This window comes from Hordeum vulgare, chromosome 4H, assembly GCF_904849725.1.
Source record: "Hordeum vulgare subsp. vulgare chromosome 4H, MorexV3_pseudomolecules_assembly, whole genome shotgun sequence".
NCBI lineage: Eukaryota > Viridiplantae > Streptophyta > Magnoliopsida > Poales > Poaceae > Hordeum > Hordeum vulgare.
Genome location: NC_058521.1, coordinates 442,962,240 through 442,980,076, shown reverse-complemented (window position 1 = coordinate 442,980,076; position 17,837 = coordinate 442,962,240). Strand labels below are relative to the sequence as shown.

The following is a 17,837-nucleotide window of genomic DNA, read 5'->3' as shown; positions in this document are numbered from 1 at the left end:
GATAAATGCATCTTCATAGGATATCCAAAACAGTTGGGTACATCTCCTATCTCAGATCTGGAAGCAAAGTGTTTGTTTCTAGAAATGGGTCCTTTCTCGAGGAAAGGTTTCTCTCGAAAGAATTGAGTGGGAGGGTGCTAGTACTTGATGAGGTTATTGAACCGTCACTTCAACCAGTGTGTAGTAGGGCGAAGGAAGTTGTTCCTGTGGCGCCTACACCAATTAAAGTGGAAACTGATGATGGTGATCATTAAGCTTCAGATCAAGTTACTACAAACTTCGTAGGTCGGCAAGATCGCGTACTACTACAGAGTGGTATGGTAACCCTGTATTGGAGGTCATGTTGTTGAACAACAATAAACCTACGAGCTATGGAGAAGCGATGGTGGGCCCGGATTCCGACAAATGGCTGGAGGCCATGAAATCCGAGATAGGATCCATGTACGAAAACAAAGTTAGACTTTGGAAGAACTACTTGATGGTCGTAAGACTATTAAGTAAAGATGGATCTTTAAAAGGAAGACAGACGATGATGGTGAAAAGTCACCATTAAGAAAAGCTCGACTTATCGCAAAGATGGTTCCGGCAAGTTCAAAGAGTTGACTATGATGAGACTTTCTCACTCGTAGCGATGCTAAAACTCTGTTGGAATTATGTTAGCAGTTGCTGCATTATTTATGAAATATTGCACATCGGATGTCAAAACATTGTTTCCTCGACGGTTTCCTTGAGGAAAGGTTGTATGTGATACAACCAAAAGGTTTTGTCGATCATAAGGATGCTAACAAGTATGCAAGCTCCAACTATTTGTCTATGGACTGGTGCAAGCATTTCAAAGTTAGAATATACGCTTTGATGATATGATCAAAGCTTTTGGGTTTATACAAGGTTTATGAGAAACTTGTATTTCCAAAGAAGTGAGTGGGAGCACTATAGAATTTCTGATAAGTATATGTGGTGGATGTATTGTTGATCAGAAGAAATGTAGAATTTCTGTAAAGCATAAAGGGTTGTTTGAAAGGAGTTTTTCAAAGGAAACCTGGATAGAGCTACTTGAACATTGAGCATCAAGATCTATAGAGATAGATCAAAACGCTTAATAGAACTTTCAATGAAATGCATGCCTTGATGAGTTTTTGAAGGAGTTCAAAATAGATCACCAAAGAAGGAGTTCTTGGCTGTGTTGTAAGGTGTGAATTTGAGTAAGAATCAAAAGCCCGACCGCGGCAGAAGAAAGAGAAAGGACGAAGGTCGTCCCCTATGCCTTAGCTGTAGACTCTAAAGTGTGCCAAGCTGTGTACCGCACCTTATGTGTGCCTTGCCAGGAGTCTGTCAAGGGGTACAAAGAGTGATCCAAGATTGAATCACTAAACAACGGTCAAAAGATATCCTTAGTAACAAGTGGACTAAGGAATTTTTCTCTATTATGGAGGTGATTAAAGAGTTCGTCGTAAAGGGTTACGTCGATGCAAGCTTTGACACTAATCCGAATAACTCTGAGTAGTAAACCGGATTCGTATAGTAGAGTAGTCATTTGGAATATTTCCAAATATCATGTAGTAGCAACATCTATAGGATGACATACAGATTTGTACACACACGGATCTGAAAGGTTCAGAACCATTAACTAAAACATTTGTCACAAGCAAGACGTGATCAAAACCCAGAATTGTATGGGTGTTGGATTCGTTAAAATCACATAGTGATGTGAACTAGATTATTGACTCTAGTGCAAGTGGGAGACTGTTGGAAATATGCCCTAGAGGCAACAATAAATTATTTATTATTATATTTCCTTGTTCATAATAATCGTTTATTATCCATGCTAGAATTGTATTGATTGGAAATACAAATACATGTGTGGATACATAGACAACACACTGTCCCTAGTGAGCCTCTAGTTGACTAGTTCGTTGATCAAAGATGGTCAAGGTTTCCTGGCCATAGGCAAGTGTTGTCACTTGATAACTGGATCACACCATTAGGAGAATCATGTGATGGACAAGACCCAAATTATAAACGTAGCATGTGATCGTGTCATTTTGTTGCTATTGTTTTCTGTGTGTCAAGTATTCATTCCTATGACAATGAGAGCATGTAACTCACTGACACCGGAGGAATACCTTGCGTGTATCAAACGTCACAACGTTACTGGGTGACTATAAAGGTGCTCTACAGGTATGTCCGAAGGTGTCCGTTGATTTAGTATGGCTCAAGACTAGGATTTGTCACTCCGTGTGACGGAGAGGTATCTCGGGGCCCACTCGGTAATACAACATCACAAACAAGCCTTGCAAGCAATGTGACTAAGTGTAAGTCACGGGATCTTGTATTATGGAACGAGTAAAGAGACATGCCTGTAACGAGATTGAAATAGGTATACGGATACCAACGATCGAATCTCGGGCAAGTAACATACCGAAGGACAAAGGGAATGACATACGGGATTATATAAATCCTTGGCATAGAGGTTCAACCGATAAGATCTTCGTAGAATATGTAGGATCCAATATGGACATCCAGGTCCCGCTATTTGATATTGACCGAGGAGTGTCTGGGGTCATGTCTACATAGTTCTCGAACCCGCAGGGTCTGCACACTTAAGGTTCAATGATGTTTTAGTATAGTTGAGTTATATGTGTGGTTACTGAAGGTTTTTCGGAGTCTCGGATGAGATCACAGACATCACGAGGGTTCCGGAATGGTGTGGAAACGAAGATTGATATATAGGATGGTTTCATTTGGTCACCGGAAACTTTCGGGCATTACCGATAGTGTACCGTGAGTGACGAATGGGTTCCGGGTATTCACCGGGAGGGGCCCACCCACCCGGGACTGAGCGAGTGACCCTAGGGTGGTGCACCAGCCCTTAGTGGGCTGGTGAGGCAAGCCCAATAGGGCCATGGCGCCACAAGTGGAAAATACTAAAAGGAAAGAAAAAAGGGAAAGAGGGAGGTGGGAAGGAAGGAGTGGACTCCTTCCCCCGAACCGAATTGGAGTGGGATTCCACCTCCTCCTTCGGTCGGTGCCTTTGGGGCTCCCTTGAGCCCCAAGGCTAGCCCCTCCCCTCCTCCTATATATACTGGTGGTTTTAGTGCTTTTGAGACATATCTTTGCCACGTGCAACTCAAACCTATACCACGTAGTTTTTCCTCTAGATCGGATTTCTGCGGAGCTCGGGCGGAGCCCTGCAGGAGTACATCATCACCACAACCGGAGCGCCATCACGCTGCCGAAGAACTCATCTACTTCTATGTCTCTCTTGCTGGATCAAGAAGGCCGAGATCGTCATCGAGTTGTACGTGTGCTGAACGCGGAGGTGCCGTCCGTTCGGCGCTAGATCGGAACGGATCGTGGGACGACGGTGATTTGAATAACGAAGTTGTACCACTACATCAACCACGTTTCTTAACGCTTCCCGCTTAGCGATCTACAAGGGTATGTGGATCTAATCTCCACTCGTAGATGGACATCACCATGATAGGTCTTCGTGTGCGTAGGAAAATTGTTGTTTCCCATGCAACGTTCCCGAGCAGTTTGGTTCTCACAGGACGCAAAGGACCTGACCTTGGATGAAGATGAGCCCAAAAGAAAATTTAACCGTTTCGACAAGACGAACAACTTTCGTTCTGAACATTTTTTGATTAGAGACCGTCTTCTGGGCGTAAACGCTCGTGCAAAATAAGCAATCGGGGCACTATCTATCAGACACGCTTGTGATTGGGTGCGCCACTTTTTGGTTTTGTGGTAGGGGTGTACCCTGATGGCTCTAACTTTTGCATACAATCTTGGGTTGGGATGATTTTAATATCAAAATCGACCATTTCAACGAGACGAAGACAATCTGTGCAAAACATTTTCTCATATGAGGTTATTTTGAGGGCTTAATCGACCGAACAGTACTCTGAATATGAACTCTTAGTACTTTGAGTACAGTTTCGGCCTTCGAAATGAGATCGTACGGCGATGGCCCAAACTTCAAAGATCTTCATGTCAACACTACGAAACTTTCTCATGTTGAATACGTTTCCATCTGAGGTCATCTCAATTAAGTTTTTGACCATGCCAAAATCCGGTGTCAATAACAAGGAGGCGCATGCGCACTTCAACGCTGCCATGGCGGAGAAGCAGCTTGCATGGGCGCCTATGTTGGTGTTCTAGCAGGCACAATAGGAACATCGACACAATCTGTTCCTCTCAGAGAGGCACGGGCTGGCGAACGGCCAAACCGACGAACAACGCTTGAGTGAGGAGGCCGTGGCGGCCATAGCCGCGACGAACCCCAACTTTGTCGCGGAGCAGCGTACGATCTATGAGGCCCTGTGCGCTCCAGCCGCCACTCGCGAGGAAGTGGCCGCCGCGGAGGCACAGCTGCAGGCGATCACGAATGAGAATAACGCCAGTTGCACCGCCTATGTGCCTCGGGCGAACTATCGGGCGGCTCGGTCGAACGACGACAACGCAGGCGTCACCATTTCCACCGTGGACCTCACGTCCATAATTGACAGACAAGGCACGGACTCCTTTGAGGATGAGTAGGGCATGGGCCAGTCCGTCTCCCATATTATACTATTCCTCGCTAGAGACCATAGTTTCACTTGATCGTTCTTTTGGCCCGTGCTCATGAAGACTGCGGATGGAGAACGACAAGGGCTTGGATGTCGGATGCCGTCTATGAAGTTTAGGATCAGAACGAGTTTTTTGTTTTAAATTTTTTAAATATAACAAAAATTCGTCTTGTTCGTACGAATGTCGTCTAGTTTGTATGAATTTTATTTAGTTAGTTTAATTATTTGTTAAAATATATGCGGATAACGTTAGATGGCATCCTTCTACATTAGTGCTCGCGGACTGGTTCTCCCTTCACTAACGGATGCCGAAGAAAATTTATGGATCAACATTGAAGATGCCATAACGTGATTTTGCACGTTGTATATATGTATACGTATGCATTTCTTTAAAAGAGATGAAATTTAGCCGCCGGGAAGAACAGGTCCAACAGTATTCCCGTTCCTGAAGCAAGTGGAAGGATCGAGTGAATTTCAACTTGGAATTAAACTACACCTCGCAAAAAGAAAAACTTGGAATTAAACTGCACCTACTAGTCCCCGTCAAAAAAGGAGGGAAAAAAAAACTACACCTGCTAGTCGATGGAAAGCAAAGGCGAGGAACCTCGCAGCAGGTAATCAAGTGACCTGTCAGCATGCAGGCGCGCAAGTTGAGCCACTTGTGTTAGTTAATTAATCATCCACGTCAAATATGCCCCTCTCCTCGCTGTTGCTCTCATTTTTCTATGGCAAGTTGCCGAAGCCAACGATCGGTGGTGAGGCGATGGAGCGCAAGTTGGACGGGCGCGCGGTAGGGAGGAGGCATCCACATCTTAATCAGAGGATCAAACGGAAAAACTAATGCTACTCGAGGGAGGGAGCATCGAGACGCGAGGAGAGGGACGTGATTGATTAATCTCACGCAAGTTGTGCCCCAAGTGGCCTCAACTGCACCTTCCCGCTGAGCACCCCGGGACTATATATTTTCATCTCAGAAACGTCCTTCTCCTAGCGGACAAAATCGCCGTCATGCAAGTGGTCATCACACAGATTTTCTTCGCCGATTCATAACATTCGTTCTATTCTTCAACATCGATGATCGATATAGCGCGCTGCTTTTCTCGACCTTGTTGTCTTGGAAATAAGAAAATGTCTATCCATTGTCGTAGGAGAGATCATGGTTTAGCATGGACCGGCCGCTTAGTTTAATTATTTTGGAGCATTTGCCGGCGCATGACAGCTCTGCGCGGCAGATCATAAGATACAAGTGACCAAAGTTATCGATCGATTATTAGTTGGCGATTGTACTGAAATGGCTAGATTAAGATTTCTATGTGAAGTAATGAATTTGCTCGTCTGACCACCAGCTAGGACACACACATATACGGAGTAGAGAGTACCGTACTACCATGGATCGAAAACTCATCAATATTTGCTGTGCTACAGTGTGCGTGCGATTTAACAAGTTCGATCCACCACGATAAGACTGTATTGTTCTTGATTAGCTATGCTCAACAACACAAGGGATCGAGTGAACTTGACAAATGAATGAACATCCGATGTCGATGAATATACTTTGCGTGTACACGAGAACAGATCTATACCACATATATACAGAGAGCAACTCAAACATATAGTGAATTTGAAGTCTATCAATGGTACTTGTCATTCTTGAATGTTTGGACAAGCAGGGAGGAGAGGGGCATGCATGCATCTCACAACAACGAGCGAAAAAAGAAGGAGAAAACGAGATGGTCAAATGTGTGACGAAGAGAACCAAGTGGGGAGAAAAAAATGCTCACGCGCCGAAGAAACACACATCCATCCCACCCCGGGAAAAAAGGATCGATCGCATCCTGGGAGGTGGAGGAGGTCTCACGACACGGCGGCGAGTTTCTCGGCGGTCTTGGCCAGCGACTGGAGATTGCACTTGACGATGGTGTCGATGAACACGCGGGTGTCATCGATCGTGTTACCCGCCGGCACGTCCACGACGTAGGACTCCACGACGACGGTGGCGCTGGACGGCGCGGCCGGGGATGGGTGGACGGTGGTGACAGAGAGGTAGTTCTTGAGCCGGTGCTCGCCGCCGACGACGCGGAAGCTGAGCACGTGGCTCTCGTCGTCCAGGATCTCGAGCCGCTCGCGGCTGGACGCCGCGGGGAGGCCCGACACGACGTGCACCTCGCGGAGCGTGCCCACGCCGCCGTCGCCGGCCACAAGAGCGCAGCTGCGCACGAACCGCTTGTACGCCTGCGGCTGGTCGAACCGCCGCACCACGGACCACACCGCCGCCGCGGGCGCCGCCACGTGCTGCACCACCGCGGAGCAGCACTGGCCGGACCCCGGCTCCGCGTGCTCGTGGTGCCGCGCCACCTCCGCCGGGACCTCGCAGTCGTGCTCCCCGCACCTCATCCCTGCCGTCCCGGCCGCGGCCACGACCGCCTCCGCGCCGCACCCCATGCCGACGCCGACGCCGACGCCTGCTAGGACTCGGTGGTGGTGGTTGTGGTGCTGGATGCTGGGGCTGGACGCCGGGATGCACGGCATGGTGCGTCGAGTCTCGGTGATCTCCCTGGCGCTCGCCGTCCTTTTCTTGCCGTGTGCTGCCGGCCGGTGGAATTTCTTTCGAAGGTAGGGTTGGGGAGGAGGCTGATGGGGGTAGAGGCGTATATATATAATAGACCCAGTGAGGCAGAAGCAACTTGTTCTTTTTTTAGAACGTGAGCCAACTTGCTCAGCTTGCAAAAATGTATATCTCCACTTGTGTTTTCCCAATGCATACTTGCGTCTGCTCTTTGTTTAGTTAACTGATTGATCGTACTCCAAAGGGTTTAAATTCCGGAGCAAATTGGCCAACTTGCATGGAGGAGGTTGTCCTTTGATCTGTTCAATTAATTGGTTTCCTTTTAATTTTGGAGCAAATTGGCCAACTTGCAGGAAGCGACCGGCCCCGGCCTCTTGCTTGTTTCATCTGCTCTCCATTATTACACTTGCTAGTAAAGCGGACTAAACCACACCCACACGAACATGATGGTTAATGATTATTAAATTTCATTATTTCACCATTATACTGAGGCAATACGATCATTCTTACGAGCTAGACCGATGTATCGCAATATTGAGTGTGTCTAACTCTCATTTAGAAGATAAATAACTACATTATGTTTTATTTAACTCCTAAGCCGGCCGGCTGGGTTGCTTGGATACGATGAACTCGAGATTTTTCCTACTTAATGATACGATTGGCCAGGCACAGGCAAAAATCCAAGTCTGCTTCCAGACTCATCTGCTCCCGTTGATAAAAATTATATTAAAATATATATATATATATATATATATATATATATATATATATTTGTGTGGTAGATATTTTGGTGCGTGAGTTTCGTTTTAAATTTAATTTTATTTAGACATCTAAACATATCTCGACAAAAATGACAAATCGGATCAGAACAACTCGTAAACAGTAGATTTTTTTTACAGACCTTGATTTTTTGTTTGTGAGAGCTGCTCAGATGTTTAAATAAGTTAAAATTTAAAGCGTTCTTCACGCATTAAATTATTTATCACATATTTTTTGAAAATTTTCTAGTATTTTTTTTCATGAGCGCAGGTAAATCCGAGAGAAGAAACACCGCTCCGGGGTAGAGGTAAGTACTCCTGATGAATAAAGCAAGTTGGTTGCAATGAGGTTATCCCTCCCCACTATGCTGTGCTGTGCTGCGCTTGCCCTGGATGCCCATTCCTTTCCCTGTCGATCGCCCCTCTTGCCCTATCCCGTTGCTTTCCATCGTCGTGATCGTTCTCCTCTTTACGATTATTATTATTAGGGATCATTAACAGCGGTATAATAATAGTTAAACGCTACATGGGGGCATGCCGCACGCAAGTTGGCACGGCCGTCGACTCGTACTCGTGCCCCGCCCTTTTCTTCAGATGAAAGGACCACGGTATCACTTGTACTTCACATAATAATATACTACTCCTAGCCAGTATATACTCATATCAGCATCAACGTACTTTAATTGTTTTTTAAGTGTGGATCGCTGCACAAGAGAAAAGAGGCATCTAAATTGCGTGCTTTCGCGCATCCAAGGGCATCTCTAGCCAATCCTGTCATACAACTCTAAACATTTTCAAACGCTAACTCCCGCTCCTCCCCGCGAAAGTCATGACGGTACCATTTGAAAAGACTCGCAAGTCGCAACGCACCCGCGCTGCGTGGGGCTCGGGCGAACCCTAGCCGCCACCCATGGGGCCTCTTCCTCGCGCATCTCCCATCGCCGTTGGAGGAAGCCGGCGAGCGAAGCTCGTCCATCGGATGATGGTGCGAGGCTCACATCACCTATTCTCTCTGAGGCGATGTCTGGCTGGTGTGCATCGATGACCATGGCCCCATGCATGTCGGAGGAGCTTGTAAGCTCGGGCAACGACCACAGTTGCTTTCAGCAGTGGCTGAACCGCCATGGTTATGGGGGCACCGTGGTGGGTAGTCGTGGCTCCTTGTGGGTGGATCAGGGCATCCCCTGCTCAGATATGTTCTCTTGATGGTGGTGGCGGTTCAGGCCCTCGGCCCTGTGCGTGGGGGTTGTGTTCGGGGTTGCAGTTATGTTGAATCCCCGCTGCAAGACAAACCATCGAGATGGCCACACGAGGCTCTTCATCGATAACTGCATACAATACTATTCCCCTACTGGTGGTTCATATAGCATGGCCATTTGAATTGCCCTGTTTTTTGTTGGATTTAAATTTCAATTTTCTCAATACATTCAAGCAATATTCACAATACAGAATCACACCATTTTCATAATGCACATGCACATTCATCTCATAATTGCATTGCATTAGAAAAAATACATACTTATATGTTCAAATACCTAGTGGCAAAATATGCAATAAAGTGCAAATGTACAATGTGTCTAGGGGCAAAATATGCTCCAAACTGAATTGGGAGAGTGGTGGGAGGGGCCAGCGATGTCGCACACGTGACCTACGGTTCTATTCCTAATGAAGTTGGGATGTTTGGTGACTATGATGCCGACATGCAGTTGCGAAGGCGAGAAAAAGAGGTGTTGCGGGTGGAAGAGGAGGAGAGGGAATATTTGTTGAGGACTTGTGGCTGGTGCTCAAAATTGGGAGAGTGACGGAAACTTTGAATCTCAACTCCTCGAATTTTTGAGGAGTTGCCCGCTTGAGGGTACAGTTAGTTATACTTTGAAAATTCTACTTGAGATGCCCTAAAAAATGTACTTTTTTAGACTTGAAGTATCACATGAGCAAGCGACTATATGTGATCACATCTACATGTGTTGAGCCTAGAGTTGGACCTAAGGAACTGCATATTAGCATGCAGAACATAGATTATGTGGATCATCATCTTCATCACGCGACATATTTGTTAGGGTTTGGAAGAAAGGAGGTCCCAGCCAGGTTCCCACTCCTCGACCCATCAGTACGTGTGCAGGTTACTCTTCCCTTCGCCGCCCACTACAACAATGGGGGGAGGGGCGGTGAAGCGTTAGATCTTTGTACATGCTTCGTGTCCTATAGGGTTCTTGAGTTCTTTGTCATCAGTGAACTCTCGACAATGGCAATGATGGGATTAATTGTTGCTCGATTTTCGCTATGTCCATGGCCTTAGGTGAAGGGGCATCGACAAGTCTGAGGTCTTGAAATATATTGTGCACCTCTCTTTATCAATTAAAACTTTTGAATCAATTGGCTTGAGCACGAATTTAATATGGTATCAGAGCAAGGGGGTCACATGTTTAAGACTCTATCAACATGTTATTAAAATAATATTATGTGCAGTCTATATTGATCCCACATCCAAGGACCAACAAACCTGTATCCTCGGTGGGGGGTGAAATATATTGCCCACCTATCTGCCTCGATTCAGACTTCTGGATAAATTGCTAGAGCATGAGCTCGGTAGGAGGTTGATTGTTTTCCATTCAGTATGACGTGATTAGCATTTGTCCAGGATGAAGGTCGCATGTGGAGGGGTTGGTGTTGTGGTGTTTGTTTTTCACTTCAACTCCTTTTCCATCTGATGATGCTCAACCATATATGACCATCTAGGAAATTGTGAGGATTGGGTCTCACTCCTTGACTGGTTGGATTTAGGATTCCTTTGGCCCTTCTCAGAGCTAGATTCTCAAGGGCGATGACTTGTTCCGATCATAGTCATCGACATCCTCTTATCTACATCGATGACTTTCGACCAACTTGTTTTACATACTCCTTTGTTTCAACAAGGTTGCTCCAGAAAAAGCGAAGGCCTGGAGGAACACCGATCTTTCTTCATAGCATGCTGCCAAAGAATAACGAAGGAAGATATTGTTTTTTTGTTCACAGGCTTGCCTATAATTTCGTACTCATGTTAGTTAGATTTTGTAGAGTTCATTTTATATAATATATTTGGCCTTATGACTTTTCATAAAAAGACACGACTACCATTAGTGAATGTGATTACAAAATTTAAGCATTTCACATACGTTAGAGTAAAATAATGTGTCATGTGTGTGTGTGTTGTGAGGGAGAGGGAGAGATAGAGAGAGAGGGAGAGGAGAATATCCAGCTGGATTTTCTTTCCCTTGGCAAGGTGACTATGGCGAAACGAGCCTTTGGATTCGCCTCTACTCCTTTTGCTGCTTCGTCTGCCAATTTGTTGGAAATATGCCCTAGAGGCAATGATAAATAGTTATTATTATATTTCCTGTTTAAAGATAATCATTTATTATCCATGCTATAATTGTATTTAATGAAAACATAGATACATGTGTGGATACATAGACAAAACAATGTCCCTAGCAAGCCCCTAGTTGGCTAGCCAGTTGATCAATGATAGTCAAGGTTTTCTGACTATATGCAAGTGTTGTCACTTGATAACTCGATCACATCATTAGGAGAATCATGTGATGGACTAGACCCAAACTATGAACATAGCATATTGATCGTATCATTTTATTGCTATTGTTTTCTGCATGTAAAGTATTTGTTCCTATGACCATGAGATCATATAACTCACTGGCACCGGAGGAATACTTTGTGTGCATCAAATGTCGCAACATAACTTGGTGACTATAAAGGTGCTCTACATGTATCTCCAAAGGTGTCCGTTGAGTTAGTATGGATCAAGACTGGGATTTGTCACTCCGTGTGACGGAGAGGTATCTCGAGGCCCACTCGGTAATACAACATCACACACAAGCCTTGCAAGCAATGTGACTAAGTGTAAGTGACGGGATCTTGTATTACGGAACGAGTAAAGAGACTTGCTGGTAACGATATTGAAATAGGTATGCAGATACCGACGATCGAATCTCGGGCAAGTAACATACCGAAGGACAAAGGGAATGACATACGGGATTATATGAATCCTTGACACTGAGGTTCAACCGATAAGATCTTCGGAGAATATGTAGTATCCAATATGGGCATCCAGGTCCCGCTATTGTATATTGACCGAGGAGTGCCTCGGGGCATATCTACATAGTTCTCGAACCCGCAGGGTCTGCACACTTAAGGTTCGATGATGTTTTAGTATAGTTGAGTTATATGTGTGATTAACGAATGTTGTTCGAAGTCCCGGATGAGATCACGGATGTCACGAGGGTTTCCGGAATGGTCCGGAAACAAAGATTGATATATAGGATGGTTTCATTTGGTCACCGGAAAGTTTCGGGCAATTCCGACAGTGTACCGGGAGTGACGAATGGGTTCCGGGAGTTCACCGGGAGGGGCCCACCAACCTGGGAGTGGCCCAAGGCCCTAGGGTGGCGCCACAAGTCCTTAGTAAGATGGTGGAGTCATCCCAAGGAGCCCATGGCGCCACATGAAGAAAATACCAAAAGAAAAGAAAAAGAAAAAGGAAAGAGGGAGGTGGGAGGTGGGAAGGAAGAGGAGGACTCCTCCTTCCCAAACCGAATTGGAGGAGGAGTCCTCCTCCTCCTAGCGCCGGCGCACCCTTGAGGGCCTTGTCCCTCAAGGATAGCCCATCCCCCTCCCTCCTATATATAGTGGAGGTTTAGGGCTTTTTGTGACACAAGTTTGCCACGTGCAACTCTAGCCTAAACCACACAGTTCCACCTCTAGATCGGATTTCTGTGGAGCTCGGGCGGAGCCCTGCAGGAGTAGATCATCACCACCATCGGAGCATCGTCACACTGTCGGAGAACTCATCTACTTCTCCGTCTTGCTTGCTGGACCAAGAAGGCCGAGATCATCGTCGACTTGTACGTGTGCTGAACGCGGAGGTGCCGTCCGTTCGGCACTAGATCGGAATGGATAGTGGGACGGATCGCGGGATGGTTCGTGGGACGGTTCGAGGGACGTGAAGACATTCCACTACATCAATCGCGTTTCTTAACGCTTCCTCTTGTGCGATCTACAAGGGTACGTAGATCCAAATCTCCACTCGTAGATGGACATCACCATGATAGGTCTTCGTGTGCGTAGGAAAAATTTTGTTTCCCATGCAACGTTCCCCAACACAATTCAGATCTAGGATTTGAAGACACGGTGGTCCTCCTAAAAAATTGTCCACCATGACATGTGAATGTTGTAACTAATTACCAATACAAGATAGAAATAGATCTATATGGTTTAGACCCATGTGCGTGCGGCTGAGTCAGCGATGCCTAGAAGGGCCAAACTCCCGAAGCGGCCCACAAAAGGGCTCCACAAGTACAAGACACCATGCAAAGGCATGGCCTCGTGAGGCCCCTCTCTCCAAGAAGGGGCACTTCAAGGCGATCATCTTCTATGGGAGTCTGGGATCTGCGTCCAAGAACTTCTCCAAGAATGAGGTTCGAACACTGAGGGCTTGGCTTGCGACCCTCAACACAACGACAAACACAACAAGCTTGATGGGGAGCTCACTCCTCCTCACTAGAAACGACGGGGACACACGAGCCACCCAGGTTCGAGCCACCATGTGGTGTAAAACCCTACTCCTGCTGGTGATTTGGTTGCCTTGAAAAAATAGGAGCTTCAGGCTCTAGTACACGGGGTGTTGGGGGAGAGAATGGTTTGATCCTCTTACATGGACGTGGCCCTTCCCCCTTTGTAGTGCCTTGGTAATCTTCCCCGAAAATATAAGCGGGAAAGGGTGGCCACAAGGCGGCAATTCGACATGGGACACGAGCTAGTCCTACCCTAACTAAATGTGGTGTTTGCGTGGTAAAGCAGTCTTCGTGACGCGGTCGTGGTCTCGGCGATGACCTTCGCTTTGGCGCATCGATCCACCATGATCTTCTTTCACCGAAGTGGCAACCTTTAGGGACTTGCTTTTGGAGGGGCAACAGACGTTGTCCCCTAATCACCAAAAGGAAATTGTACCTGGCTACGCCTGCTGGCATGACCTATGTCATCTTCCTCCAAGCAGCCGCATCACCCGCGTGGTGGGCACAAGGCCTCGTTGTCGATATCAAAACTGGCACATCTCGGGTAGGGGGTACCAAACCGTGGACCATGGATCGATGGGTAATAGAAGACAATGGAGACGATGTTTACCCAAGTTCGGGCCCTGTTGATGGAGTTAAAACCCTACGTCCTGCTCTTGTTTATATTGATGGTGAAATGTCAAGTACAGAGTTGATCTACCTCGAGATTGTATATTGTGGTCTAAACCCTAGGAATAATAATCTTAACTTGTCCTATGAACTAAAGCCCTTTGGTTTATAAATATACCGGTGGTACTAGGATCACATAATACCTCTTACGTTAAGGAGTAAAACATGCCGATTACCACATGGCCATGGAGTGCACACCAAGTCTTTTGAAGACTCCGTCTTGGATACTACATCACCTTATTTATCCAGAGTCCAATAATGATAATAGGAAGGCCCACGAGTCTGGCCCATAGAAATAGGTAAGCGCCCCGAGCACCCCTTAGTCCCAAACTCCGTCAGTAGCCCCCGAACTAGCATCCAATATTGTAGTCTTGACCTCCAGCCGCTTCATGCGTCCAAAGTCTCCGGCTTGCGGGGCGAGTTCTCCCCATCTTACATTCAGCCGGTGATAGTTCAATAAAAGCACAATTGCTCCCTAGGGTGGTTTTGATAATTGATCACAACATATGCATCATTGGACAAATATGTTTTCCAAGTATATTTCAGAAAAGTTCAAAAGATGCTATGGCTAAAGGTTTATGTGGAGATGCCCCTTGATGCAAGAAAGGAATAATATTGGCTCAAGCTTCAAGCTAGAAAACTCTTCATTTTCTATTTTGTGAGAAATCACATTTGAGTCCATAGGAAAGCCAATACTATTAAAAGGGGGTGAGGTAGTAAAATGAACTGATTGCTCAAAGTGCTCTAAGTTAGCCACCAAAAATACTGAGTCATTTTCCCCACAAAACCATTCTATCAAATTCCACATACACAAATTCGGTGTCACCAACTTTCATATTTCGGACTCACTGAGTTTGACCTCGGACACAAACCCTAGCCATTCCCACCAAATCGGCGCAACCGAATACATATCGGTGTTACCGAGTTTGGGTGACCAACTTTCGGGTGCCTCGATACACAAAATCGTAATTTCCGAGTTTGAGTATCGGTGCCACCGAGTTTCATATATCGGTCTCACCGAGATTCAAAAGTTCACACCTTTTTGCTAATCCCTACCACCGAGTTTTCAACTTTTGTGTCGCCGAGTTTGCCACTTTGTGTGTAACGGTTGGAGTTTGGATGCTGCCTATATATACCCCTTCACCCACCTCTCATTCGTGGGAGAATCACTCAGAACACACACTTCATATCCATATCCATTTTCTGAGAGAGAACTACCTTCTCCTGTGTTGAGACCAAGATATTCCACTCAAATTATTTGAATATTGATCTCTAGCCTCCCCAAACTACTTTCCACCAAATCAACCTCTCTTACCCATTTATATTCTGTGAAAGAGTGATTTTGTGTTGAGGAGACTATCTTTAGAAGCACAAGAGCAAGGAGTTCATTGTTCTACCATATCTATTACCTTTTGGAGGGTGGTGCCTTCTAGATTGGTTAGGTGTCGCTTGGGAGCCTCCTACTTCGTGTTCTCGAGTTGAACCAATATGTTTGTAAGGGCAAGGAGATCGCCTACTTCGTGAAGATCTACCATGAGTGGGGCTAGTCCTCCATGGACGGAAGCCGCGGTCGAATAGACAAGGCCACTTCTTTGTAGACCATTCATCGGTGGAGCCCTTCGTGGTCTCTCGCAACCGTTACCCTCCGTGGGTTCAAGTCTCCACTAACATGGACGTACGATAGCGCCACCTATCGGAACCATGCCAAAAATCGTCGTGTCAACCTCATGCGTTTGATCTCCCTACCTTACTCCTTTACATTACACTTGCATGTTTTACTTTCAACTGCTACACTCTTAGAAATGCATGTGTAGGGTATACTTGACTTGCTATAACTGCCATAGCCGCCTCTCAACTAAAATTGGGAAAAGGCAAAAAAATATCTTATCAAGTAGTCTAATCACCCGCCCCCTCTAGACATACTTTAGATCCTACACTCGGCCACCGATGACCTCCCTGTTTCCAAACAATATATATATACATACATATATATATATCTATATATATATATATTCATAAAGACATAATTTATCCTCCCAGGCCGACCGTTCGATAGTGAACAATGTTTTTGTCTGACACCCTTTTTAACGAAAGGTCGCGGCTTGTCAATACTAATGACCCATTACAGAAGTGTGCTTTGAGACAATCTTTATTGACACGTTCCATCATGGAGATCGTATCCCTCTTTTCCAGGGATATGGTTTATGATTTGGGATATCCCACACACATATAACTGCATGATTTATTGGGATGGCGAAGTTTACGGCGCAATAGAGGGCTATTAGTATTTTAGCATATTATAAAGGGAGAAAGACATCATAGCCTCCCTAAGCTTTCTAGATCTCACATCGTTGTTGCTTTTCCCAATCTTCCGAGCTCCCACTTACCAAGTTCCCTCTTTGCCTCAATCCTTTCGATCCCCTTCCTTAGTTCAACCATGGCCGGCTCGGGCTCGGAAGGCAAATGGGAGGCCTATTGTGTCATTGAGGAGGACATACTGGAGTTGAAGAGCACCGGCTATTTGTCGGCAAATGTCATCCACCGTGCTCCGAAGAAGGTCCATGTCATACATACGCCTAGAGAAGGCGAGAGGGTAGTTTTCATCCCCCATTTTCTTCGGGGTTTTGGCTTCCCTCTCCACCTGTTTGTTCGGGGCATAATGTTTTATTATGGTTTAGATTTCCATGATCTCCCCTCAAATTATTTTTTGCATATCTCGACCTTCATCAAAGTTTGTGAGGCCTTTTTGCGGGTCCAGCCCCACTTCGGCTTATGGTTGAAAGTCCTCAACGTCAAGTCGAAGGTAGTCAATGGCGAGCAAGCAGACTATGGTGGAGCAATTACTAGTAAGCTCCCCCTGGTTCAATGGCCAAAAGGTACCTTCATAGACATCGTCAAGGCATGGCAAAAGTAGTGGTTCTATATTACCGAGCCACACAACATGGAGGGGGCAGCACATCTTGAATTCAGATCCAGTCCTCCCACCCGACTAGTATGCTTGACACAGAAGTCCCTAAATTGGGAGAGGGCACAATGGTGTAGGTGCTGAAAAATGCACCTCCATCTTGCTGGAAAAGAAAATCAAGTTGACCAATGTAGTTCAAGTCATGCTCAATCGCCGCCTCCTCTCCTGTCAACATCGGGCTACTCCGATGAGGTCTTACAATCCGAGCAACCCATACACTATGCGGGACTTCTTCCGCATTACCCATGAGAATTTGTCGAAGGTGTTGTTCAAGCCGCAGAAGACTTGGCCAGCCGAAGAGGAGGACATCAGCACCAGTGTTACCAAACGTCCTGGATCGATAAGATTTTATCATGTGTTTGGTTTTTCCTCTTTTAACAAGGCTCTTATCTCTCTTTTCCTCCACATTTGCAGATCTGGCTAAAAAAGTCCCAGCAGATCAACTGTTTGGCACCCTTGCCCGAGGAACCCATGACGACTTTATTGATAGCCATGCTAGTCGAGAAGCCATACACGACACCGAAGGAGAAGGAATAAAATAAGAAGGAGAAGAAGAAGGTCCGAGAGGGTCTTCAGGCGAAGGGACTTCCAGGCCAGGTCCGAAGACACGCTTGCTCCTTCTTATCTAGAGGGGAAGAGGAAGAAGATGAGGAGGAGAGTGTTTCCTCCCAAACGAAGAAAAGAGCGGCGTCCGAAGACATCGAGGGAGATCCATCTCACTGTGCTCCGAAGAGGCAACACAGGTAC

The 17,837-nt window shown here is 46.0% G+C and overlaps 1 protein-coding gene across 1 annotated transcript; it reads right to left on the bottom strand.

Moving 5' to 3' along the window:
* Window positions 1–6,092: 6,092 nt before the first annotated feature.
* On the bottom strand, window positions 6,093–7,231 carry LOC123446581 (abscisic acid receptor PYL4-like). Its single transcript, XM_045123158.1, has one exon. The coding sequence runs from the start codon at window positions 7,095–7,097 to the stop codon at window positions 6,423–6,425; it is 675 nt and encodes a 224-aa protein (XP_044979093.1). The 5' UTR covers window positions 7,098–7,231; the 3' UTR covers window positions 6,093–6,422.
* Window positions 7,232–17,837: the final 10,606 nt, after the last annotated feature.

Coding starts and splice junctions, on each gene's coding strand:
- LOC123446581 (XM_045123158.1), bottom strand. CDS start 7,097: ATGCCGTGCATCCCGGCGTCCAGCCCCAGCATCCAGCACCACAACCAC.